The 23,635-nt window shown below is 40.9% G+C and overlaps 1 protein-coding gene across 1 annotated transcript in view; it reads right to left on the bottom strand.

Annotated features, from left to right (window-relative positions):
• Positions 1-22,246, bottom strand: part of UACA (uveal autoantigen with coiled-coil domains and ankyrin repeats) — a 45,169-nt gene extending 22,923 nt beyond the window's left edge. The window contains exons 1-9 of the mRNA XM_077746238.1: positions 22,118-22,246; positions 17,041-17,129; positions 13,795-13,859; positions 12,960-13,017; positions 8,544-8,614; positions 8,338-8,444; positions 4,850-5,031; positions 3,212-3,249; positions 121-189 (exon numbers count right to left, since the gene is read on the bottom strand). Of these exons, the coding sequence (XP_077602364.1) occupies positions 121-189; positions 3,212-3,249; positions 4,850-5,031; positions 8,338-8,444; positions 8,544-8,614; positions 12,960-13,017; positions 13,795-13,859; positions 17,041-17,129; positions 22,118-22,215 (777 nt within the window). The 5' untranslated portion in view covers positions 22,216-22,246. The remainder of the gene's footprint in view (positions 1-120; positions 190-3,211; positions 3,250-4,849; positions 5,032-8,337; positions 8,445-8,543; positions 8,615-12,959; positions 13,018-13,794; positions 13,860-17,040; positions 17,130-22,117) is intronic.
• Between the last annotated feature and the right edge of the window lie 1,389 nt (positions 22,247-23,635).

Below are 23,635 nucleotides of genomic sequence, written 5' to 3'. Positions count from 1 at the left end.
AACATACCAGGCAGCCCTTCTTTCTCCCACTCATTTTCCCCCATTTCTGGCACCTTCTCCTCACATGACCCCACTACAAACCACATTGGAATTCTCTGCAAAGGAAGACAGCACTTTTACCTGAATGTTTTGATGCTCCCTCTGACCTGACTTCATATTGACTTCATCTAGCAGGTACGGCAAATTTCGCTCGGGTGAAACATCAGAGAACACAGGTTAGCAAGTGTGACTACAGAAAGGGACATTTTCCGCAGCAGGCAATCTCTCCAATCAGCGACCTGCAGCTTAGCCAACATTAAACTTTGCTGCACATGACACAAGGTGGCAGTGTTTCCACTTAAAACTCCAAATGGGTGGCATCTTTACGTTTTAAACCACTCAGCTATAATTTATTTTAAAATACTAAGGCATAACAAAACTTAAAATCTGAATTGTTAAAGGTTTGTTTTAGCTAACGTCACCAAGACTTAAAAAGTAGGATTCATACTAGACACAAAACGAACTTTGCATTGTAAGGCATCACCAACCGTTCCCAAAGGAACAATCTAGTATTTAAAACGAAGAAGAAGGGAGGAGTTACATTAATGTTAAATGAAATATGGAAACTATTTATTTCCCTAAGCACTGATAAAATAAAATATCAAAGGCTGTGGGAAGAAAGAGATGGACAATCTTCTGGCTGGAGCTACGTAAAAGATCTCTAAATACATGTGGTTTTGTACACTTACTACTTTGAAACCTTCTTCTCTCCTACAGATTTGCTTTAATAAAAACATTAACAAGAGAGCATCTAACTTTTTTTGGCCCCAACCGACCTTTTAGTCTATATAATAGTTTAGAAAACTATGGTCTTCCTTTTTGAGAGCTTGGGGGGGAAAAAAAAAGCTAATACTTTAATTCTCCAAGATATTTTGTTTTTTACAAAACAAAATATTTTATTTTTGTTTTGTATTCTTTGTGGAGTTTTGTTTAACCAAGTGTTTCAACTACTGTTCTAATGAGAGGGGCAAAGGTCGCATTAGACAGAGATTCCATAGCCACTACTTGGCCCAAACTACATTTCGAGCCTCGTTCCTTCCAGCAAAGGACTGGTCTTCATGTGAGATCTGACCTGCTTCCTCATTCCACCTTCACCCCCGCCTTCCCTTCAGAGGGCCCTTCATCATCTGGCCCCTGCTTACCTCGCCTGCCTCTTCTCCTCCTGGGTCATGTGCATATCACTCCTCCACTCTGACCTTCTACTGCCCCGTGGCCGTGTTAAACGTGTTCCTGTATCAGGGGGCTGGCACCTCCCTTCCCTTGGCCCCGTGAGGGTTCTCCTACAGAGCCCTGCGCTCCCTTCTCGCTTCCTTCAGACATCTGCTCAAATGTCACTTCCTGAGAGAGGCCTTTGCTGACCACGCCATCTAAAATAGCTTCCTGTCCTCTCCTTCTTCATCCCCTAATCCTGTTCCACCTTCCTTCAAAGTGCATGCCAGGATGCTGAATGCTAGTATTTGCTTATTTTTCCCTTCTCTCCCTAGGGGAGAGCAGCGCAAGGCAGGGACTTCGCACGACACTATGATCCCACGGCACTTAGGACAGTAACTGGCATATGGTGGGTGCGCCACAGACGTCTGTGAAGCAAACAACTGAAGAAGTCCTATTTTTGAAACTATACTGTGGTCTTCTTACTATCAGGGATCAGCTGTCCCCCAGTACGGGAACAAATCCTATTTACAGCGGGCGTTTTAAAATGCGTTCAATAAATAATGGGAGCAAATGAGTTTTACTGTTCCTGGCAGAATATTAACTCCATGTGTTCACTTAGCTAACTCCTAGAGCACTAAACAGAATACCATTCCCACATTAATATTTGATCACTGTTTATCTTAAATGTCTCTATAATTCAGAAATCACGTCTGTCTGATCCCATGGAAGATGACTGATGCAGACATAACAGGGCACTTTTTTTTTTCCACTTGACTCCAACTTAGGTTGTGTGAGGCATGGAAGAGAAGGGTGAAATGGCTGCACTGGATGGAAAGGTAAAAGTGAAGGCAGACACGACCCATGCATGAAGTATTACTTAATTCTGATGGATGGAAAGGGAAAACATGCTTTCGGATAGCTTTCAGATTCGAGGGAGAGGTAGAGGAAATGATGCTCAGAAAAAATGATGACCACAGTGTCTCAGAGGGTACCTGGTGCCTCTCTCCGGGGTTTGCAAGTGCTCAGGTGCCTCTAGAGAAAAGCTGAAAGCCTGGAAGGGAAGAGCCAAAAGAAGAGGAAAGCCGCCTACACTAGCTTTTGAGCAAGATGGGGACAGCACACTACACCAGCCCCCTTACTCTAGCCTAAAGAGATCAGGGGGAAACAGGAAGACATTTACTGAGATAGGGACACGAAACCAGGGTTACACAGTGTTTTGTTAACAACTTAGTACAGAGTGTGAATTATTTCACGTATTGTGTTTCAAAGTCCTCTTTAAATACTGATAAGGCAAAAAAAAAAAAAAGTGCAAAGAAAGCAAAATATTAACCATGGTACTGAAATCACAATATACAATTAGTTTTGAATTCTGTTTTCTTCACTTCTTATTGCGTTGGAAGAATTTTCCCAGAATGGTTAACAGTTTGCTCTCTTATTAAGGAAGAATAGAGGAAGGGGCACCTGGGTGGCTCAGATGGTTAAACGTCTGACTTTGGCTCAGGTCATGATCTCACAGTTTGAGCCCCACGTTGGGCTCTGTGCTGACAACTCAGAGCCTGAAGCAGGCTCTGTCTCTCCTCTCTCTGGCCTTCCCCCACTTGTGCTCTGTCTCTCTCTCTCAAAAATAAATAAATGTAAAAAAAAATTTTTTTTAAAAGGGAAAACGGAGGAAACTCTTGTTAATGATCTACTAGACTAAAATTCATCATTTAAGTCTCAGCAAGGTACAGTATCTCATATTTGCAAGGGCTGGAGGCTCAAGGCTGGCAATCAGGAGGCTATTTATTTCCCATTGGATATATTCAGTTTCACTGTATCATTGCAATTAAGAGCCACTGTCTCAAGCTGAGTGATTGTATCAAAGCCTCAGAATCTTAATACCTGGGTTCTACATGGACATGATTAAGTGAGGAGAGAGAACAGCACGCACTTAAACTCACAACAGTTATGTATAATCACTAACCTGGAAACACTTTACTGAAATTGCACAATATACATTATTTTTAAAATTAAGACCTACCTGCTGTAAAGATGGTCCTTTCTTCCAAAGTTCTCTCCCTGAAGATTTAAAGAGAGAGGAGAAAGAGGAACAGTAAAACAGCAGGTTAACTTGGGTAGATTACAGATTATCGATTCCTTAACACAACTGAGTCATTAAAGCAATCAGTTTTAAAGTTCCCTCTAAAGCTTACTACTTCACAGGTAAAACCACAGTGACCTATTTTTTACCTATCAAACTGCATTTTTTTTTCACTATGACTACATCCAGGTAGATAATATTCAATGTTAGGAAGTGGAGGCAATTGCAAAGCACAAAATTTTAAACACTTCTAAATTGGAAGGCAATTTATCAATATATATCAAAACCTTAAAGAAATAGGTATATCCTGAAACCCATGATTCAATTTCTAGGAACTGATCCTAAGACTTAAAAAAAAAAAAAAGCTAAAATATTTATTCATAATGACAGTCACTAACTTGTTACATATATTAGTAAAAACTGTAAACTTAAATGACACGTACAGAAAACTGCTTAATAAAGTTAAACTTAAATATATGGAATTTTAGGGGCACCTGGGTGGCTTAGTCAGTTAGGTGTCTGACTTCAGCTCAGGTCATGATCTTACAGTTTTTGAGTTCGAGCTCCCCGTGAGGCTCTGTGCTGACAGCTCAGAGCCTGGATCCTGCTTCGGATTCTGTGTCTCCCTCTCTCTCTTTGCTCCTCCCTCACTCATGCTCTTGCCTGTCTCTCTCCCAAAAAAATAAACATTAAAAAGTATATATGGAATTTTATGCGTCAATAAAAATCACAATATAGACAAAATAGTTTTCTAGGAGGGAAAACTCTTCAAAATTTATTACACAAAAAATAACCTGCAGCTCACTATGAGTAACCTTACTTTTACACAGAGGCGAAAGACTGACAGGCTATTCTTCAAGACAGTAAGAAGGAGTCTTCAATGGTAGTATAAGTAACTAATTTTATTTGTTGTGCTTTTCTGTATTTCCCAATTTCTCTTTCATAAAGATAGAGAAATACTTGGTACAGGTATTTGATAAATACTGGTTGAATATTCTATATACATGTTTAAACAAGGATTCTCTCTAAAACTTTTTTTAAGTAGAGAAGTTAAGTGCTACGGCCCTCCTCATCAAAAAAAAATACATATATACTAGTAAAATGCACTTGATTCGGCTCTCTCTCCTCATTTAACTTACTCCATAGTACAATAGGGCTTACTCACTAAACTGGCCAGTATATGTATTATGTATTGCCTCCAAACAAGTGATTGCTAAAATGCAAATACGCAAAGCTGTGGAGCAGAGGGCCACAGGCCAACGGTGTGCATCATTAAGGAAGGTTTTGTGTCTTACAAACTGCCTTTTTTTTTTTAATATTTATATTTGAGAGACAGAGAGACAGAGTGCAAGCCGAGGAGGGGCAGAGAGAGGGAGACACACAATCCGAAGCAGGCTCCAGGCTCTGAGTTGTCAGCACAGAACCTGAGGTGGTGCTTAAACTCACGGACCTGTGAGATCATGACCTGAGACGAAGTTGGATGCTCAACCGACTGAGCCACCCAGGCGCCCCCAACATCTAAATATTGAAAGGCTGCTCTTTATTAAGCTGGACTTTTCCAGTGACTTTGCTACTTACCTTTGTTGGCATTTTCCGATGCATTCTTCAGTAAACTCAGGATGTCCAGATTGTCACCAATTCTTGCATAGTAAGAACTGTCATGGCCCAGGGCATCCAGCAAGCTTACATCAGCACCATTTTTGATTAAGACTTCTACAGCGTCTTTACAACCATACTCACAACCTAGCATGAGGGCAGTTCTGAAAGGGAAGACAAGAGGCACAAAAGATCTTGAGAAAGATCCACGAATATACTTCAGGAAACGTCCAGAGGCCCCCTTCTTAAAGAATAGGTATTACTTTAAGGGCACCTGGGTGGTTCAGTCGGTTAAGCATCTGACTCTTGGTTTCGGCTCAGGTCATGATCTCACGGTTTATGAGTTTGAGTCCTGCTCTGTGCTGACAATGTGGAACCTGCTTGGGATTCTCTCTCTCTCTCTCTCTCTCTCTCTCTCTCTCAAAATAAATAAAGAAACTTAAAAAAAAAAAAAGGAATAGGTATTACTTGAAAAAGCCATACTTGTTATACAGACTTTATTTCATAGATTTAGCTTCTAACTTCACCACATTTACAAAAGCATTTGCTGTGTATCTTAGTTTGCAGAACTAAAAACCTTGCTTCACCTTACATACATTTGTTGCTTCTGCTGCCAAACTACCCACAAAAACTTTCCACAACTGATATTGTCACCCATCCATCCAAAACCTATAGCTATAAACCCACACTATTCGAGTCCCTTCATGAATTGAACCTTGTGTCACGCAAACCTCCTCAGAGTCCCTTCTACTCCAAAACAAGAATCAGATTCCTATTCTGACTGCTGTCCTTGGAAGAGCTTGCCTTCTCCTAACTGGAGAGCCTCACATCCTCACACTTAATTTCAGAACCTGCCTCCTCTTGGGGCACCTGGGTGGCTCAGTCGGTTAAGCGGCCGACTTTGGCCCTGGTCATGATCTCATGGTTCATGGGTTTGAGCCCTGAGTTGGGTTCTGTGCTGACAGCTCAAAGCCTAGAGCCTGTTTCAGGTTCTGTGTCTCCCTCTCTCTCTGCACCTCCCCTGCTCATGCTCTGCCTCTGTCTCAAAAATAAATGAACATTAAAAAGAAAAAAACACCTGCCTCCTCCATAAACCTTGCTCAATCATCCCCATTATCATGGACCACCATAATAGGATCAGCAGCCCTGGAACACTTTACAAATAGTAATAATGTAATTATACAACTGAGTCATCATGGATATGTGGAAGGACACTGGAAATTATTTTGTCCCATGCCTATTTTTACCACTGAGGAAACCAAAAAACATCTAACCAAATGAAGTGACTTATCCTATGTCTAACACTGCCTTTGACTGTGAATATTGGATTCCATAAGGAAATGGATTCTTGACTTTATTCTATGTATATGCTATTTCTCTTTTTACTCTAATTTTATATATACCAGGCACCAATAAAGCTTTTTTAATTAGGGAAAAAATGTTATCGATTAGACAGGGGGGAAAAAAAGAAACTAATATTTTAATTTATTTTTAAAGCCATCTGCCACCTCGCCTATTTAATACACATTGCCCTACCTCACTGTGTGTGTGTATTTGTTTGTAAGAGAGAGAGAGAGAGAGACATTCCAAAGTGCTTGGGAAAATAGAAGATCTATAAAAAAATAAATAAGTAAGGCATTATACATGGATGAACCAGATCATCCCTCTCTGATCCTAAACTTTATTTTAACCCAAATTTTCCTAGTCATGCTCAGAACCAGATTATAGTATCTGCAAAAACGAAGTAATGCAAAAAGGCCACTTCCTTAGTAATCGTATTAATGATTTAATTGCTTAAGAATTTCCTCCTTTGAGAGGTACAAACAATAAAAACAAGTAGAACTATAAAATCTGACATCAAAAGACTATATTATTATACTTCCCTACCTCTAGTGAACGACAAAAAATAGGATGCATGCTTAGAAGAATAAAATTAAAGTCAAAGGACACCAAAAAGTTTTGTAATGCTTCAACTGGGGGATGGGATGTGTTTCAGATACTTCGTTGTCAGAAAGGCTGTGACCGTGAACATGAGAATAAATGCAGCGCCACAATACATTAGACCTACTGGAGGGGGAGGGAGCATTACGGACAGAAGGGGGTTAGTGCACGCCGAAGAAAATGACATCGAACACAGCAGCTAAAAAAAAATGCGGGGAACCTCAGGGAACAGAAATGAACTCGGTTTGGGAAAAGAAGACAGCACTACACGCAGGCAGGGCAAAGAGAGGGGCGTGTCGGGAAAGCTGACAAGCTCCAGGACACGCAAGAACGTTTACTCTCGGAAGACTCACTAACAAAGCAGCGGACTGCAGGTGTAATTTTTTTATCCCTCTCCCTCATATCTTATTTGAGCACATTTTTCATGAAAAATTATTTAAAACTTTTTTTTTTGGTCTGGTCTTAAATATTAATCCTTTATTTATGTATTTTTTGATGGTATATAATTCTTTTTTTTTTAAATGTTGGTTTGTTTATTTATTTAATTTGAATATTATTTGTTTGTTTGTTTGTTTTAAATATAATTTATTGTCAAGTTGGCTAACAGCAGCCGCTCTGGAGAACAGTGTGGAGGTCCCTCAAAAAATTAAAAATAGGGCTACCCTACAACTCAGCAATAGCACTGCTAGGAATTTACCCAAGGGATACAGGAGTGCTGATGCACAGGGGCACATGTACCCCAATGTTCATAGCAGCACTCTCAACAACAGCCAAAACATGGAAAGAGCCTAAGTGTCCATCGACGGACGAATGGATCAAGAAGATGGGGTTTATATACCACATGACAATGAGAAAGAATGAAATCTGGCCATTTGCAGCAACGTGGATGGAAATGGAAGGTGTTATGCTAAGGGAGATAAGTCAGGCAGAGAAAGACAGATACTATATTTTCACTCATAGATGGAACCTGAGAAACTTAATAAAACTTTAAAACTGATAACTGGGGAGTGGTGCTTGGTGCTCAGTCAGTTAAGCAACTGACTCTTTACTTCGGCTCAGGACCTGACCTCACAGTCTGTGGTATCGAGCCCCACATCGGACTCTGTGCTGACAATGCAGAGCCCGCTTGGGATTCTCTTTCTCTCCCTTTGCCACTCCCCCACTCTCTCTCTCTTTCAAAATAAATAAATAAATAATAAATACATAAATGAAAATACATAAAAATTCTTCAAAAAATAAAGGAAAAATAAATAACTGGGATATAATTCTTCTTTCTTCAGTTTTCCAACCCAAACACAGGCTCTAATCACCGCTTGTATTCCACATTTGCCCTGTCGTCTTCCCCTATTTCCCTCTCCTTCCTTCATTAGACTCTGGAGAAAAAAGGGGAAAAAAAAAAAAGGAGGGGGTGCTGATTCCAAGGACAGGGATATCCAAAGGGGGGGATGGGAAGGACAAGCCATGGCGGCAGAGTTTCAGAGTCACTGCGAAGCCAGCTGGTGTGTGCGGAGCCGTGATAGAAGAATTACCTGTTTTGTTTGTCTCTGGAATTAACATCCGCCCCTTTATCTATCAGCAGTTGGCATATTGTTGGCCTGCACATCTGAGTAGCCAGAACCAGGGGTGTCCGTCCATCCTAAGCAACCAGAAAAATAGAACAACATTAAGACAACAAATCTCCCGAAGCATAAAAGACAGAATACTTGCATTGAGAGGAGAATATAAACTGACTTACTACATCCTTGGCATTCACTGCGGCCCCATGGTCACAAAGCAGCTGTATGCTAGAGGGACAGTCTGCCATGGCTTTGAGGAATAGAGGAAAATGATAAATGGTGAACATCTGGTGGTAAGACCCATGGTGCTTTGCTATGTCCACGTAAGGCCTAAGTTCTTCCATTTCTAAACTACTGAGCTTCGCATCGGCTGCCCTGAGTTTAGTACAAGTACCTATTTTCTCTCTGAAAACGGATTAGACAAGATCATTTCATAAATTCTATATAATTTATTGGGACTAAGGAATACTGTCACCCTTGCAGAAGACAATATGCTATTACCCTCTGGGTAAACATGGAAAATACAAATCAAATTTTCTACTTAAAATATATTCTTTTTTTATTAATTGTTTTTTATTTATTTTTTGAGAGAGACAGACAGAGAGCAAGCTGGGGAGGGGCAGAGAGAGAAAGAGGGAGACACAGAATCTGAAGCAGGTTGTTAGCGCAGAGCATGATGCGGGGGTTGAACCCACAAGCTGCAAGATCATGACCTGAGCCCAAGTCGGACGCCTAACCAACTGAACCACCCAGGCGCCCCTACTTAGAATATATTCTTAAATGTGGCTTAATCCTTGCAGGGTCAGTTCAATTACTTTTTTAAACTTATTTTTTAATGTTTTATTTATTTCTGAGAGAGAGAGAGAGAGAGAGAAAGCATGAGCAGGGGAGGGTCAGAGAGAGAGGGAGACACAGAATCCGAAACAGGCTTTAGGCTCTGAGCTAGCTGTCAGCACGAGCCTGACGTGGGGCTCGAACCCACAAACCATGAGATCATGACCTGAGCTGAAGTTGGACGCTTAACTGAATGAGCCACCCAGGCGCCCCGGGTAGCTCAATTATTTTTTAATGGATCATATTCAGTTTTTTCAAGAAGAGTCTCAGTAAATAAGGTTTGACTCATATAATCCATATTTCCTTTTAAAAGCAGAGGCTGAAATGTCTGCCCCTAATGATGCAAAGCAGAGTCACTTTCCCAAAAATTATATTATAAAACCACATGCTGCTTCTCCTGTGACCAATGCTGGAGTTCATATTTATACCAGGAGAAAAAATTATTGTTAGCTTCATAAAAATAGGATTGTGTTTCAACTCTCCATGAGTTTTTATTAAAAGTTTTTAAATTATTATTAACAAAAACTCCCCATGAGTATTTATTAGGAATTGAGACTAGATTATTACCCACAAAAAGTACTGACAAAGTCTGCATTCTTTTGTATGCGTGTGTGTGTGTGTGTGTGTGTGAAATTCAAGACTAAAACCAAATATAAGCAAGAAAATCAAGTAAAAATGTTCATTTCTGCTGTCTTTAATCCAGCAAGCCTTTTATATAAAATACAGAATCAGTCTTAATAAAAAAGGATCAACTGAAGCTGAATACATTAATTCAGGGATTATAAAATAAACAACCATTCAGGCCCAATGAAAAATAAGAATGAAAAAATGTAAAGCGTAATAAATTCCCGAACTACAACATAGGGAAGCAGTAAAGTCAATCCTAAAGGTGCCATGGGGGAGAGTAGCCGTTCTTGGTCACACTGTAGTCCCCCTTTCTGCCATGGGGACAGCTGTGCTGGGAGCGTGGGAGCGCGTGACCACCGTGTTTGCACGCGGGCATGACCAGTGGAGTGTGACAGGAGTGATGGGTGCCACCTTCTGGCTCTAGGCCTTACAAGAGTGGTTTACACATTCCTCCGTGACCTTTCCCCTTCCCGTGAACAGGGAAACCCAAGTGCCTGCTGGTGGCATCAGCCCTCAGGATGAGGCCACTGTGGAACTGCCAAGTGGAAGACATCTGGGTCCCTGAATGACCATATGGGACAGAGGCACAAGCCAAATGTTAACATCCGGACTAGGACACGAAGGAAAACAACGGCTAGGGGTTTTCTTAAGCCACCATTACATTATGGCGCCTCTGTCACAGCAGCCTAGTCTTACCCCAACTCAGACAAAAACCGCCATCAGGAGTTAGGTGCTATTACAACAAATACCTGACTCCTATGCCCCTGGTTTAGTGGTTGGGTACCAGGTAGTGAAGAAACGTATTTCAGGCTAGAGGTCTTGTGGGTTTTCTCATGCTGTGGCAAAACATCTGAAAGCGCCATCATCCGTGACAGAAGTATACCACGTGACGAGGGAGCCTTTCTAAGTGACTACAGAAGGCGGCTCTGGAGCCTTTCCAGATGAAGCAACAGAAAAGAACTAAACTTTTGATGCATACTGGCAGCTGCTTACTGCTTTTGGTGACCCATTACAAGAAAGAGATGAAGTCAAGTGGAGTCCCGACTCGGCCAGTTTATGAACAGAGATAAGAGTGTGTAGACAGCTAGGACCTCAGAGATGTGGGGAAGCCAACTGCTTCTCTACACCAAACAGTAAGATATAAACTATTGTTGGTCACAGCTTTTCTCAAGGACTTCTCACTAAGGAGAAAAGGAAAAAAAAATCTAGTCTTGGAATAAACATTCTCTTAAGGATACTATAATCCCATTCAAGGGTATGATTTCAGATGGCTTTAAGGAGGCAGCCATTAAATGAGGGCGGGAATCATGAGCCTACAAATAAGGACAAGAAATAAAGGAGGATTAAGAACTTCAGGTCCAGAAAATAACTTTGAAGACAGACGCATGGAAGTGGCTGGCGATGAATAAACCAGAAAGCCCACCGAGGCTTTACAGGAACTGTACACGCCAAGGCCCCAGAAGCCAGCTCTGCTAACATTCAGGATTGTTCCAGTCCTTGAGCTGCCTCTACAGAGGACATGCTCTCTGCCACACAACTGATCTGTGACCCTTGAGAAAAACGGGCAAGCAAGAACCTCCCAGATGGCAGAGCTGGGGCCTGTAGAGAACAATGGATAAGGGACTTCTCCTCAAAACCAAAAACCACACAGGCGTCATTGAGAGGCTCGGCTGATAACGTATGTGAAAATGCTTTGCAAATACCACTATTTTATCCAAAAATAAAAGAAAGAAATGCATTGTGTAAAAAAGTAAACTATCCTAAAGCACACAAAATATTTTAAAAAGCTAAAATAAAGGTACCAAAGTCCATCAACTGATGAATGGATCAAGGAGATGTGGTTTGTATATACAAAGGAATACTGCCTGGCAATGAGAAAGAATGAAGTCCTGTCATTTGCAGCAACATGGATGGAACTGGAGGGTGTGATGCTGAGTGAAATAAGTCAGGCAGAGAAGGACAGATACCATATGTTTTCACTCATATGTGGATCTTGAGAAACTTAACAGAGAACCAAGGGGGAAGGGAAGGGAAAAAAAAGTTAAGGAGAGGGAAGGGGGCAAACCATAAGAGACTCTTAAATACGGAGAACAAACTTGAGGGTTGACTGAGGGGGGCAGGGGAGAGGGGGAAACGGGGTGATGGGCATGGAGGAGAGCACTCGTTGGGATGAGCACCAGGTGTTGTATGGAAGCAATGAACCATGGGAATCTACCCCCAAAACCAAGAGTGCACTGTATGTCAGCCAATCTGACAATAAATTATATTTTAAAAATGAAGGAAATTTGCAGTTTACTGCATTTTTAACTCAGACCACTTTCCTTTCCTGCAGATAGTCCATAAACAGGAAGAGAGGAGGTAGCTATTTGTCTTTCCTTTGGCCTCCCAACAAAATGTAGGAATGTCAGACTTAATTAAGAAGACTCAGGCCAGAGGCCAGACTGTGAAACATTCCCAAAACACTTTAATATCTAACTTTTATCTTTAAGACACCTCAAGTATAATGCAGATAAATTCACATACGTAAGTACGCATACTAAAATCTGTGAAATTACTAGTAAGACATCTTTTTTTAAAATACAGCACATGACAGGGACATGAAATTCAGCACTGAGACCAAAGCCAACAAATACCACCACCGTTAATTAAGAAATTACTACATGCTGGGCACTATTTATGACTTAACTGTAACCCCTAATGTAGTAGTATTAACTTCATCTGGCAGATGAGAAAAATGATGTTCAGACATGCTAATTATGTAAATGTAGTTTTTCAGAAAAAGGAAAGTCATCTTCCCATTTCTCCTACCAACTCCCCCTGCCCCTCTCATAACACACACACACACACACACACACACACACACACACACACACACACACACGGTGCCTGGAGCTCCCAAGAGCAAGATCATGGTTTATTTATCTTTGGACTTTTGGAATCTAGCAAACCGGCCTATAAATGTTGGCTGAATCTTTTTAAGCTGTACAATCAAATAGATTTCAAATCTGTGTAAACAAAAAATTCGTAATATTGTCTCTCCGTGAATTATACAAATATATACATGTTAAAACTTTGAAATTAATTTAAATTTAAATCCCCGGCCGGTTCAACAAATCACTGCTCCCTTCGCTCACCCGCGTCATGAAGTGCGGTCCTTCCCTGCAGGTCTACGTGCTCAGTGGGACAATTGTACTGTTAAAACACAGAAACTCAGTCATCTGGGAGAATTTACTTTAAAGTTAAAGATCTAGACTCAAATGAACAGCTGTTATTTCATCTTAAAATATTCCATTTATCAAAAAAACTAAATGTCTACTAGACAAGCCACTAAATATTTTGACATGAAGCAAATAACATCATACTGTAAATTTAAGTTTTTCACCAAACAGGAAAACATATGGTACATTATAATAGCATGGGATGTAGAAACTGTTATTGTTTGGGGTATTTTCTCACTAAGAGTTAAAATCTGAACTCAATCTGGAAAAACAAAGGAGATCTGCAGTGAAACTTCGTGACAACAACGTTTATGGAAATGTATGATGGGACCCCTTCCCTGAAAACTTTATTCAGCCCGCTAGTTCAAGGAATTCTGTGATTGCCTGACTACAAGTTTAACTAATGGTGTTAATATCACATCGTCTAAGTGGTTGATGTTTGTACTGAAATATATAGAGTCTATGTTGTATCACTTTATGTCATAGCTTGGCAAACTCCAGTCTCCAGCTAATGTCAACAGGAAGGTCAAGCCTTTGTCATTTATTTTTAATACACTGAGTTATGCGATTCACTTCCCTCAGAGTTTTTGCTCTTTATTGTTCGCATTCTTTCACAGATGACGGAAAAGATATTACATTCAGTCAAAATTAGCCCTCTATTTTCTTTGATCTCAAATCCCCAAAACACATTGAAAACACATCTATTATTTGAGTCAAAATAATAAAGCTGAAGGTTAACTGCTTTTACTACCTGTAGAAGTTTTTGTAGACACAGCGCATGCCCATACTTTGCAGCCAGGTGAAGAGCATTTCTTCCTACAAAAGAAATAATTTAAGATATTCATGAAGGGTTGTTTTCCTCACAAGTGAATTTGCTAAAGACATGTGACCCATTTTTCCAACATTAGTTGACAGGATACTTAATGCGTCAGCGTGCTTTCACTCAGGTTGGTATTGTAGTAAGAGATAATATACATACCAAAACAATGAAAGGGGGAAGAAAAATTAAACACACAAACCCATAAACAGCAAGAACTTTGTCACATTCACCCTTGTATCTCCAATATCCACAGTAGTGCCTGAGACAGTAAATAAGTAAAATCTGCACAGGAAAGAAGGGAGGGAAGGAGAGGAAGAGAAAGAGAAAAAGAGAATGGGAACAGGGGAGCAAGAAAGATCCCTAGATTTCTCATAATAATTCCAAGCAGGCAGTGTGGACACTAAAATGCAGGAAATTAAGAGACCTAAATCAAAGAAACTGATTTTCAACTAACATTAGAAGTTCATTAGGACTGTATCTAGGAAAATCAGACAATTTGTTCAAATATAATGTCCATTAAATGTGCAATTTTAGGGGCGCCTGGGTGGCTCAGTTGGTTAAGTGTCTGACTTGTGATCTCAGGTCATGATCTCACGGTTTGGGAGATCAAGCCCCATGTCGGGCTCTGCTGATAGCAGGGAGCCTGCTTGGGTCTCTCTCTCTCTCTCTCTCTCTCTCCCTCTCTCTGCCCTTCCTGCTCTCTCTCTCAAATATATAAAAAACTTTTTTAAAAAATGTACAATTTTACAGGAAACGATCATCTGCAAGATTAACTCTGAATACTGATCTAGAACAAAGAGCAGTGAGTCCGGGTCTTTAAACAGGTACGGATACAACATATTCATCCATACCAAAACATCCTCTAAGTCCAGATAGGTCAGATGCAATGATTTCAAATTTCAATTTGTTACTGTCCATGGGTAAGTTGACTCTATTTTTTTTTTTTTTTTATTTATTTCTAGGAGAGAGAGAGAGAGACAGCGTGAGCAGGGGAGGGTCAGAGAGAGAGGGAGCCACAGACTGAAACAGGCTCCAGGCTCCGAGCTGGCAGTCAGCACAGAGCCCGACGCGGGGCTCGAACCCACGAACCGCGAGATCATGACCTAAGCGAAAGTCGGACGCTTAACCGACTAAGCCACCCAGGCGCCCCAAGTTGACTCTATTTTACACTGTGAAAAGTGGTAAGAGTCGCGTTTACGTGGAAAGTGACAGTACAGAGTGGGACAGTGGGGGAAGGCAGAGTGGTGACTTCAACAAACTGATACTCAACAAACTGCCACAGAAACTTGGCCCCATAAAAATGTCAGGCCAGGTATTTCCTCAGCCAAATCCAAATCCAGCCACTTGAGAGGACACAGCAAGAAAGTTAAGGAAACATCAAAACCTGAAGCATAACACCATGAATCACACCCAAAGCGCCTACCTCGTAGGACCTGGGTCGCGAATACTTCAGAACCCAGGCCACACGAACTTGAAATCTGGTTATCTTTCATATACGTTTGTACTGCTGGCAAATCAAGGAGTTACTATAAAATACATGACATTTTTTAATCAAGTTGTTATCGAATATCCACATTTGGACTGACAATGTTACAGTGAAGGAGGCGAGGTCCTTGCCCTCAGGAAAGGACAACTTGATGGACAAAAATACTAAAACGAAACAAATAAAAGTTATCATTGAACGACGGCAAAAACGAAAGCCAAAGAGTTGAAGCAGAGGAGGCTGGAATGCCGCATATAAAATGATGTCTGCTGAGTCTGGGAAAACGCTTGAGCTTACCGGCGCCAAAGGGTGGGAGGGCAGAAGTCACCAGACTGGCCACCAGCCAAAAGTACCCAGAGCAGAAAGAACACAGACAACACATGAGCAAGATACTTGTTTGAATGAGAATCAGCACAGTATCTAAATAAAGTTTAAGGAGTTCTTTTTTTTTGCGAAGATTTTTATTTATTTCTAGGAGAGAGAGAGAGAGAGAGAGAGACAGCGTGAGCAGGGGAGGGTCAGAGAGAGAGGGAGATACAGACTCCGAAATAGGCTCCAGGCTCTGAGCTGGCAGTCAGCACAGAGCCCGACGCGGGGCTTGAACCCACGAACTGCGAGATCATGACCTAAGCGAAAGTCAGACGCTTAACCGGCTAAGCCACCCAGGCGCCCCAAGTTTAAGGAGTTCTAAAGAGATCCACCGTTAGTCCGAAATTTCTAAAAAGAAATACTCCTCCACATCAAAGGAATGCTTTTGTCAGTAATTAACATATTCTTCTGCTCCTTCAAAGGTGGCAGATAGAGTCCGTTCTCCGATTTAGAAGCGGACATCTCTTTAGGTGAAGCCCTTCCTCGGTAGCTCACGGAGATGGCTCTTTCCCTCTGCCCCCTTTCTGTTCCTCAACACAATGCTGGTTTAACTGTAATGTACTTATTTGTCTATACATGGAACCACAGGCTAAACTATGAACGCTGTTAAGGAAATTCTCTGTTCTAGGTCACCTCCCACATTCACTGAATAGTAAAGTAGAGCTGCAGAGAAATAAGCTGTCAAGAGAACTGACATGTTTTTTCTAAATACAGCTAACCGAGGCATCTTTGCGCAGCCTACTGGTGAAGGACACAGATGCTGATCACAGCGCATCCACAGAGGGACCCTGGGCAAGTCCATGAACGGCTTGGTGCCTCGCAGCCTCCCTGGGACCATGTGAGGGGACAGAATGAGCTCGTACGTGTAAAGTGTTCGGCAGAGGAGCAGAGGATGCGAGTGTCAGCTCTCCTTGTTATGCTCATGAGTGGTGACACTGCTGTCGTCATGAGCCAGTCAGCTCCCATCACGAGAAATACTCAACGAAATGTTGAACGGCCGCATGACAGCAAGAATTCACACCCTCGAGGGTGTAGGAGTATAATCTAAATGGCCCCTGAAGGTTCTCCGAAACCTGACAGTTTAGGATTTCGTAACACTATCAAGGTCAGCACCTGACTTCGGTCAGCAGCCCTGTCTCCGCACTTCCCCGTACTTTACCTCTCCCCAGCGACAACACCTCAGAGGTAAAGTTTTTCTTAGCTGCTTAAAAACAGAAACCTAAGGACTTCTCTTTTTAAGTCATGGTCGCGTCTGACTAAGAACATCAGCAGTGGACAAGGCTGGTCCTGTCTGCTGCGTAAGTGACTACTGGAGGCAAACGCACCTGCGGTGTCACTGGCTGTAATATCAACTCCATGGATAAGGATGGCATTCAAACACTCGAGGTTCCCCTTGGAGGCCACAACGTGGAAGCTAAACAAGAAGAAAATGTCTGTTATGCCAGAGAAACTACAAATGTCACCTTAAATGTTACATCAATATGACCTAAGCTTCAACACACACACACACACACACACACACACACGTTTGAAAGGCTGCATTAAAAAACCTATATATTTTATGTCCGAAAACAGAAACCTAGCCCTTATTACTGAAAAACTAATTTTAACCCAAATTTACATAAGGAGCCAGTACTTTCTAGAAATATCTTCTTAGAACCAGTGGAATATTCCAATGTTCAACTGTCTTAATAATAGAAATCGATACTATAATACTACTAACTATATAGTTTATTATTTCAGTAGAGAAGGCACTGGAGCTAGGAGCTTGATAGATGCATTGAAAAATTTCTCGAGTGGTGCCTGGGTGGCTTAGTCGGTTAAGTGTCCGACTTTTGCTTAGGTCATGATCTCACGGTTCGTGGGTTCGAGCCCCGCGTCGGGCCCTGTGCTGACTGCCAGCTCAGAGCCTGGAGCCTGTTTCAGTCTGTGACTCCCTCTCTCTCTGACCCTCCCCTGCTCATGCTGTGTCTCTCTCTCTCTCCTAGAAATAAATAAAAATAAAACATTTAAAAAAAAAAGAAAAATTTCTCGATTATTTGGTTTAGTTTCAAATATACTGAAACCGCCAACACAATTCAAGTTATGGCAGAATGCTAAGGCTAAAGAGAGATCAAAACACTTACCCCTTCTCTTTAGAATCATCAAATTAAACCTCACGTAGAAAAGCCTTCAAAACCACAAACTAAGCAACCCTCTGAAAGCCATAAAAGTCATCTTCCCCCAAAGTCCCAACAACTACCATGCGTTCCTCCTTCTGCTCACAGACCTGTATGAGTGGGTGAAGTTTCACACAAACAGGCATAATGGCCCCAGCTTCCTAATAAGGCAAGTAAAGCCTGCTTAAAAAACTTGCTTTAAGCCATCAAGTACTCAAGACGCAAGAGAAAACACCCCATTGTTTCTTTGATCATCTAATGCTTTATTAGCCAACCACCATTTATGAAAATATTTGGGGTGCAGTAAGGAGGGACAGCAACTAACTGACTGTACTCCACCAGACCCAAAGGGGTAAGTAAACACAACAGGGTTTGTGAGCAAAGGATATTGGAATCAGGTCAAAATAGAACTGAACCCTAAATAAAGTACAAGAACCACGATGAAGCTGCCGGGAGGTAAGGTCGTGCAAGTGCTCTGCCAGGTCCCTGGCATCAGACAAACACTGCACATGCTCCCCGCAGGGGGTCTTCCATAGCCACGCCATTGAAGATGTCCATGGTTCCTCATTCCCTGAAGCCTCAGTGCGCCTACTTCCCCAGTCCCTGCCCTTATTAGTCTATAGAGAACTACGTACTATCTAATACATGCATTCAAGATTTATTTTCTTTATAGTCTTTCTTTATCATCGATCGCTCTCCTCCCACTCAACTATAAACAACAAACACAGGGATTTTTGTCTGTTTTGCTTCCTGTTAACATTCCCAGACCAACTGAAGTACCAGGCAGGTGAGGGGCCCTCAACTATTTGAATAATTAAATGTTTGGAGGCGCACTCAGGCAGCTCAATTGGTTAGCATCCAGCTCTTGGTTTCGGCTCAGGTCATGATTTCACGATTCATGAGTTCAAGCCCCGCCTCAGGCTCTGCACTGACAGCGTGGAGCCTGCCTGGGAATTCTCTCTCTCTCTCTCTCTCTCTCTCTCTCTCCCTATCCTTCTTCCGCCCATGTTCTCTCTCTCTTAAAATAAACTTTTTTTAATGTTTATTTTACTTTGGGGGGTGGGGGGACAGAGTGTGAGTGGGGGAGGGGCAGAGAGAGAGGGAGACACAGAATCCGAAGCAGGCTCCAAACTCTAGGCTGTCAGCACAGAGCTCGATGCGGGGCTCGAACTCACGAACTGAGAGATCATGACCTGAGCCGAAGTTGGTTGCTTAACCGACTGAGCCACCAGGCACCCCAAAATAAACAAACTTTTAACATGAATAAATAAATGCTCAGAGACAAAATCTGGAGATAGGTTGCAAATTCATTTCCAGATATTACAACACTCGGTCATGTGTCTCTACTAGTATTATTATGAAGGCTGTAAATGCAAACCAGACGCCAAGCACTAATCGATAAAATAAAGGAGGTTTGTGTACAATCGGAATTTGAGAGACAGAGATATTTCTGATTAAACACTATATTCGTGTTCATAGGAATCAGGTAAGTTCTCCTTATAGTGGAATTAAATTGCTATAAGGCTATCAATCTCTCTTTAATACCAAAGCAGGGAATTACACTGTGCAGTGCACCATCAGAGCCTTTAGAGGAACAGTAATTTCCTTCAAGCAAACATTTTTAGTCTCCCAACAATCTTGGAGGGAACATTTTTTGTTTGCTTGTTTTCCTTTCTTAGCTCAAAAATTTGGAAGACTTCTTTCTTCAAAATAAATCATCAGGGGCGCCTGGGTGGCTCAGTCGGTTAAGCGTCCAACCCTTCCCCGTGGCTCGGGTCATGATCTCATGGTTCATCAGTTTCCAAAGACTGAGCTGGGGTCTGCCTGTTTGGGATTCTCTCTCTCCCTCTCCTTCTTCCCTGCATGCTCTCTCTCTCAGACTAAATAAATAAGCTTAAAAAAGAAAAAACAGATCAACATTATACTCATGATGTACTAAAGGGCAGAAATCACAACAAATCTACCATGCATTATTAATGCAGATGTGCTATAAATAGTACACTTCAGAAAGAAGCCATATCGATCACTGACTTGTATATTGAGTCGTAAAGGAAATCTGAAAAATTATAGAAATTCTCTTTATCAATTTAAAACATCAACTTTCAGCTGTCTTTTTTTTTTAAACAAGACCTGTATTTGTGCTTCCACAACAGGAAACCCAGGTAATACAGACAATCTCTGAGGAAAATGGGAAAAACTGCGTCAACTGTTAAGACATCTGTTTGAGGGCATCAGTAAGCTGACAAGACAGGGAAAAATAACTAGGCCAGGATCTAGGGAAGGAGAGAGGCCCAGAGAGGTGAGCGTGGCATTTGAAGCCATTTTTTGCTGAGGAACATTCATTGATTCTAGAGAAAGCAGCTAAGAGCCAAACACTTCTGACAGCCTGAGGGGACAGAGGGAGAGGAATTGGTATCTGACTTTCCACACAGCAGAGGGCATTTCTGGTGAATCTGCCTCATTTTGCTTTGGCAATGGGCTGAACCCTAAGAGAGAGGTGAACGGGAAGAAAACAAATCCTTGCAGTGACTATGACTAGGTTTCAAATATTTCATTTTTGAATTTGGATTGAGGTCAAGCAGTGCATGTTACTTTTGTCTTAAAAGTCAAAACTAAAAACAAACAAACAAGTCATTCAAAACGAACTTATTTTGATAACTACATAATACAGAAAGTATATTTGCAACATGTCCTATACTCGACTAAACATAAAATGATTTAATTTAGGAAGAATGTAGTTTGTGTGCGAGTAGAAAAAGGAAAATATCTCACAAATCCTAAAAGAATTCTATTTCCTACAGTGAAAACCTCAGAGACTAGAACTACTCACAGATTTCACGAACTAAAGTTCAAAATTCATCAAATTACACCAGATTTTTATAACTCTGACCATTAATACAACTAACTTCACTCAAAACTGAACCTTGGATTTAAAAAACATCTCCAGAAGCTCAAGCAATCATTCATTCAAGACATCCACAGCATGGATGGGCAGAACTGAAGAAATAAGGTTTCACTGACGATTTTCATCCCAAAGACTCCCTTTATCTTCTAACGTGTTGGCATTCGGGAAAAAAGAAACACAAAAACAAAGTCACTTCTAGATGTTAGATTTTCCCTGTTTATACTGTGAGCCCTATAAATAGCTTCAAATTTAGCAAAAATAGGAGCAAGACCCAAAATAACTAATATTGTAGCTATCAGATTGCCTACTTGATAAAACTGGGACAGCATTAAAAAACTGGAACTTTTCAAACCTTGCTGGTATTCAAAACGACTTGATTCTGAAGTCATGCTTTGCTATTTTTCCTGTACTTAAATATTTCAGCATTCTAAGGTATTGATCTATATCAAACATTTACCATCCACTTCCTAATATTTATATCTATATTTAGTATCTGGCTTCCAGTTATATTATTCTAAATAAACTCCTGCAAGACTGAGAGGAATTTTAGGAAATGAGACTTTTCACCTCTAACTTTTTTGGAAGGTTTCCCGGAGCAGGTTTTAACTGCTATATTTATAGAGGGCAGTGACAGACCTTACGGCTGCCCTTTAACCCAACTGCTCCCATCCTCAACAGGAAGGCAAGTGAAGAAGATTTGGGAGGGGTGGGAGGAAGGATTAGAATGTAAACAAGCCGGCAGTCCTTCTAGGGGACCCCAAAGCCCAAGGCTGGGATGGCTCCCTGTGTCTCCCTAAGCCATACTAGTTATTCTGCCTCCCCTTCTGTTCTACACATTCTCATTTCAAATAATTACCAAATACAAAGACAGATTGGGAGTTCAGAGGAAAAGTCAGTGTAATATACAGAAAACTCTTCCAACACAGAAAACCTGGGTTCACGTCTCAGCTCTGTGACTTCCTGGCAATTGAGACCAAGATATTTAACCTCTTTAGATTTTTCCCTACTGCCTTCAGCGGGCCGCTGCAAGGATCAGATATGATAAGGAATAGGAAAAAGCTGATATACAAAATTGCACCAAACAACCCAGGCTACGGTTTGTTTGCCACAGAGCCTCAACAACGAGACCACTGGGTAGTATTTTAGCATTCTCGCTCTAGCTTGGAAATCTTTCAAATTGAGAACAGTCAGTAGCCTTTAATGTCTGAAAGACTATAGCGTGGTTTTTGATAGAAGCTTTTTCAATTAATAAGCTGATAGCCACAATTCACAAATTTCGCTCCTGTCTCGAGAGCCTCCCCAAATTCCCTTTGGGGAACTATCATCAGTAATACTCACGCAGATCTGCCCTCCATGTCTAGTTTGCCTGGATTGATGCCCTTCTTAGCAAGGATGGAGGAAACTTTTTCTACATCTCCCCTTTCTGCGGCTTTCATCAGTCGGTCATCATATTTATTCCAGTCTGCTGCATGCTACGAAAAGGAAAAAAAAAAAAAAAAGTAAACATGGCCTACGCTATATACTATATTAGTAAGACTTTCTAAAGAAGGACGGAAAAGGAGGGAAAACTAGGCTGCATAATGTTTCACTCAATGCCTAGCTGCACCCCCATTTCCTTCTCTCTGCTACGCTAACTTCGCGAGAAGGACTTCTCCAAACACACGGTATTCAAGAAGTATTTTCAATTCCACTTTTGAGAAAGGGCCCATTTCTCATGTTCTGTTTTCTTTGCCTTCAGAGCAAAGAAAGGAAATTAATAATTGTTGAAGACGTACCCTGTGCCAGGCATGAATTACTCAAACAACCCCAGTAAACTAAATCCCCATCCCCATTTAACAGATGAGAAAAGTCAAGGCTCCAGGGACCTTAATAAATGAAAATGGCCTAACACAACCACGACTTCTCATGACTTCGAAAAGCATGTGTCCTTCCCCTACTCTCTAACTCGTACTTTCAGATTTGTCTCTGGTTATATATCTCCCAAGGCCTTAGGTGCAATGGAATTCTGTACATATTTTAAGACACACTACCCAACCTTATTTAAAAGATACTGTTGGAAATATATTTATAAACACAAAGTAAGCACACACACACATATTCACATACACTGTTTCTGTCTCAAAAAAAAAAAGCAATTCATTAACCTTACATATTAGGATAAAAACCAACTTCTACATAGAAAAGAACTGAAAAAAAAAAAAAGACTTGAAAGTATTAACCACTTTAAAATCCTCAAATAATAGGATTACAGGTGACTTTCACTTTCTTCCTTCTTTTTTACCTTCAACATACATTGCTTTTGTTTAAAAAGGATTTTTTTTTCTGATAGTAACAAAAACTCAGTACAAATATTTAAGAGGAAGATCAAAGGCAATTTTTTAAATAGGATGAAGTATCACATGATATACATTTTAATTGCGTCAAGGTTATTTTCAGCTTTGGAGAAAATACATTCAAGACGTTCTAAGACCAGTAACTTGGATTTTTTTCTTAGTAGGCAGACATGTAGAACCCAGAACTAAAATACACATTATTTAAACAAGGAAGGTTTTAGCCTTTTAAAATATTATGCAGTACACTTGTTGCTAAATTCTGTATTAAGCCCAGTATTATTTCCAGAACAAAGGAAGATGTACCTATTTTTCACTTAAACTTACAGAGCAATTTCTGTGCCCACAAATTCCATAACAAATCCCTAAGGGAGAAAAAAATGAATCTCTTACATGAAGCGTATCCTCTAAATGCTTCATCAGCATGATTACCTTATATCACCTATCTCCCTCAAATGGCCACATCATATCACCAGTTTTCTAGCTAAATAAGCAATATTAAATACTTTAAGTGAAAATGTATATG

The sequence above is a fragment of the Crocuta crocuta genome, unplaced genomic scaffold (genome assembly GCF_008692635.1).
Source record: "Crocuta crocuta isolate KB4526 unplaced genomic scaffold, BGI_CrCroc_1.0 scaffold130, whole genome shotgun sequence".
In the NCBI taxonomy this organism is placed as follows: Eukaryota; Metazoa; Chordata; class Mammalia; order Carnivora; family Hyaenidae; genus Crocuta; species Crocuta crocuta.
The sequence above is the reverse complement of the archived record's forward strand: the minus strand, read 5'-3'. Positions and strand labels throughout refer to the sequence as shown.